The 3,601-nt window shown below is 38.2% G+C and overlaps 1 protein-coding gene across 1 annotated transcript; it reads right to left on the minus strand.

Moving 5' to 3' along the window:
- Positions 1-1,568: 1,568 nt before the first annotated feature.
- Positions 1,569-1,865, minus strand: LOC130856405 (NADH dehydrogenase [ubiquinone] 1 beta subcomplex subunit 3-like). Its single transcript, XM_057740611.1, has one exon. It carries the CDS (start codon positions 1,863-1,865, stop codon positions 1,569-1,571), a length of 297 nt encoding a protein of 98 aa, XP_057596594.1.
- Between the last annotated feature and the right edge of the window lie 1,736 nt (positions 1,866-3,601).

The raw sequence follows: 3,601 nt of genomic DNA on the forward strand, positions 1-3,601 counted from the left end.
TAATGTATTCTTGCATGTTTGTTCTTCCACGTGATTTTTTTATATCAACTTGTCTACGTCCATAAAAAAGCTTATTCATGTTTTTGTTGGGATTGTGTTAAATTTTACATTAATTTAGAGACAATTTATGATATTGAGTCATTCTATTAAAAAATTGGGGATGCCTTTCATTTGTTCAAGTCTCCCTTCATAGCTTTCAGAAGGTTTTCCTCATAGAGTTTCTTTTCTTTTCTCTTTTTAATTAATTAATTAATTAATTAATTTTTATTTATTTTATTGGCTGTGTTGGGTCTTCGTTGCTGCACATGGGCTTTCTCTATTTGTGGTGAGCTGGGGCTACTCTTCGTTGTGGTGTTCAGGCTTCTCATTGCCATGGCTTCTCTTGTTGTGGAGCACGGGCTCTAGGTGCTTGGGCTTCAGTAGTTGCAGCACACTGGCTCGGTAGTTGTGGCACACGGGCATGGTTGCTTTGTGGCATGTGGGGTCTTCCCAGACCAGGGCTGGAACCCGTGTCCCCTGCATTGGCAGGCGGATTCTTAACCACTGCGCCACCAGGGAAGCCCCTCTCATAAAGTTTCTACACCTCTCATTTTAAGTTTATTCCAAAGTATTTAATCTTCTTTGTTATTATTTTAAATGAAGATTTTTACATTATGTCTTCTGATTAGTTATTGTTTATATATACGTAAAATGATTTCAGCATGTAATGCTTTTATCCTGCTACCTTTAACTTATTTTATCATTTTAGTTAATGCCTTTCCCTGACTTGAACCAGAAATAAATTTTTATCATGTTAAGTCTTTGAGACTTGGTTCATTTGTTTATTTGTTAACCAATTCTAATACAAGGCAGACATAATTTTATTCCTATATTAAAATAAAGAAATTGAGAGCAGAAATAAAGACAGATTTGCCCAAGGTCACAGAGAGCAATGGGCAAAACTGGCTTTTTAATCAGGAGTCTGCTTTTAGCCACTGCATAATATTCTGTCCTCAAGGGTGGACTCTCTGAGGGTCTCCATTTAGCTACACTTAACTTATAGACACAGAAAACTATACAAGATTTTGTAACTATGAAATTCATAAAAGCTCAGCCCTGGTCTACCTTCCAGTATGGTCCCAGAATGCAACCATTGTGATCCTTCAAAAATGAAAATAGTTTATGCCATCCCCTTCCTTAAATCTTTCAGTGGGTTGATGTTGGTATCAGAATAGAGACAGAGCTCTTTCACATGACCTCTGCTTTACTCTCCACACTCACCCCATGCTTTCCACACTGGTACTGTAGTCACAGTGAAGTACTGCAGTACTTCATCCTCCTGCATCCCATTCAGACAGCATCTTCTCTGGGATGCCCTTCCTGGTCCCCTGCATTATATACCCTTTCCATGCCTTCTGTAGTGCCTCATACTAACCTTCGCCCTATTTTATTTTATTTTGCATGTTTTCTTATTTTATTAAATCTTACTAGTATTCTTTAAGGAACAAACACATAGGTGAGTAGGCTACAGTGGAGAAGTCTTTTTATTGGGGAGTTAAGACATTAAAATATACTTTCAGGTATTATCTTCAGTGATACCTCTTATCTTTTTTCCGGGACTCCAGGTAATATTCAGCCCCTACAGTTACCACAAATGTAGCAAATCTCCATTTGAATCCTTTTAATAATGCACCAACAAAGGACACGTTATTTGCAAAGCCACCCATGTATCTCCAAGCTTCACTGCAGCCCCATGGATCCCTTAGCCCCCGTGCAGGCAGCTTCTCCTGGACAGTTTCTAATAGTGTCCCTTCTACCTTCCATTGTTTATAATCTGGAAGTTTCATTTTACTATGACCATGTTCATGTCCATGTCCATGGGCCATGTTGTTTTGTTACCTGCTTTCTTCAGATGATTCTTTAAAAATGCAGTATTACTGTAGTTAATACCTAGGGATCACATGAACTTCTTCTGACAGCAGTCTGACCTCGCAGGACACTCAAGATTAAACCCTTCAGCTGGAGCTGCCACCGTGCATCTTAATAACTTATTTATTGACTGTCTTAAAACTCTTGAGGGCACAGACTATGTCATTTAATTTTAGATTCCAGATTGTACCATCCCTCAGATGGTGAGCACTTAGTATATGTTTGTTGAGTGAGTGAATGAATGAATAAATGTTTTCTTACTTTAAAAAAATTTATTGCATACTTGTGTGTGTACTTTAGAATATTTTCTTCTTTCGTGAGTGGGCAGTGATTTGTGTATATCCTCAGGATTGTCGGCATCCTGAGCTGTGGGCTGTCATGAACTTTTCAGGCTTTGAAGAGAAACCTCAAGTCAGTTATCTAAGGGTTTCTTTTTTTAAAGAAAATAATCAACTGACGTTTTTTTCTTACCGCTTTCTTCTCTGTGAGGGAATGATTTTCAGTTGTCATTAGGATGAATAATTCTCAGCCTTTTATAAAATGCAAACCTGAAAATGTTCTTTGAAAATCTGACTGCCATTTCTAAAAGGCATCACTTTCTGTCAAAAGCCTTGACCCACTCTGGCAATCATTATTTTACAAGTATCAGATGTATTCTCTGAGCTATATATTTTTCTTGGCATTTGGCAGTAACAGGAGGTATTATTTATTGAGCTCCATCTTTTTTAGACGCTCTCCTAAGCGTGTTACATACAGATTGTTTATGAAGCAGATTTAATTTCACCATTTTACGTGTGAAGAAACTGAAGCATACAGAAGTTATGTAACTTGCCCAAGGTACCTTAGACACAGCTAGTAATAAAAGGAACTTAGACTGACTTTCAGGGGAGCCGATTACAGAATCCCTATTCTAAAATTGCCATAGATGACTTCCTTTATATTTCATCCTACTGCACCTTCTGGAATAGTAGTGTTGTTTGTGTGCTGCATGTATGTCTATTTTATCTCCCAAATAAGATCCTAAGATCTTTCTTCCGAGGGAGTGTCTTATCTCTTTAGCCTCCACAGTATCTAGCATAGTGCTACACACATTGTGTGATCACTTCATAAATACGTGCTTTCAAAACTTATTTAAATTCTCCCCCAGGTCTTAGGAAATTGTATATAGGGGTTTTAACAAGTTAGGATGAAGCATATACATATATATATATATATTTTTTTAAATCTCAAAATTTATTGATCCAAAAAATGAATTTATGATTGAAGAGATCCCCATGACCTCACCCATCTGCTGTCCCTCTTTCCCTACCAGGGTCTGGACGGATATAATGATACTTTGATGGATACTGATGAAATTGGGTGCCTTGAGGCCTGTTTGCTTTGTACCAACACTTATTAATACAGCATTCATTTAACTTATTCCCTTTCGTAGCCTCCTCTTCTGAGAGCCGTGACACTTCTCTGAGGGTGGGGTAGGAGGCTTGCCGTCACTGTATGATGGTGTAATTGAGCTCTTCTTTATTCTCAAGGACACTCTCAACTCAGCTGTGTACTCTAGCTTTCCTGTAATGATGAGTACCTTCCCAGGTGAAATGTCTCCCAACGCTTGGAGGTTAAAATATTCCCCCATGCCACAATGGGTTTTGGGAGGGTAGGGTGGTACCAGTCATCAATCCCAAGAAAATAATAACTT

The sequence above is a fragment of the Hippopotamus amphibius genome, chromosome 7 (genome assembly GCF_030028045.1).
Source record: "Hippopotamus amphibius kiboko isolate mHipAmp2 chromosome 7, mHipAmp2.hap2, whole genome shotgun sequence".
Classification (NCBI taxonomy): Eukaryota; Metazoa; Chordata; class Mammalia; order Artiodactyla; family Hippopotamidae; genus Hippopotamus; species Hippopotamus amphibius.

What these genes read in the sequence shown, in the direction of transcription:
- LOC130856405 (XM_057740611.1), bottom strand. Translation starts at nt 1,865, where the DNA reads ATGGCCCATGGACATGGACATGAACATGGTCATAGTAAAATGAAACTT.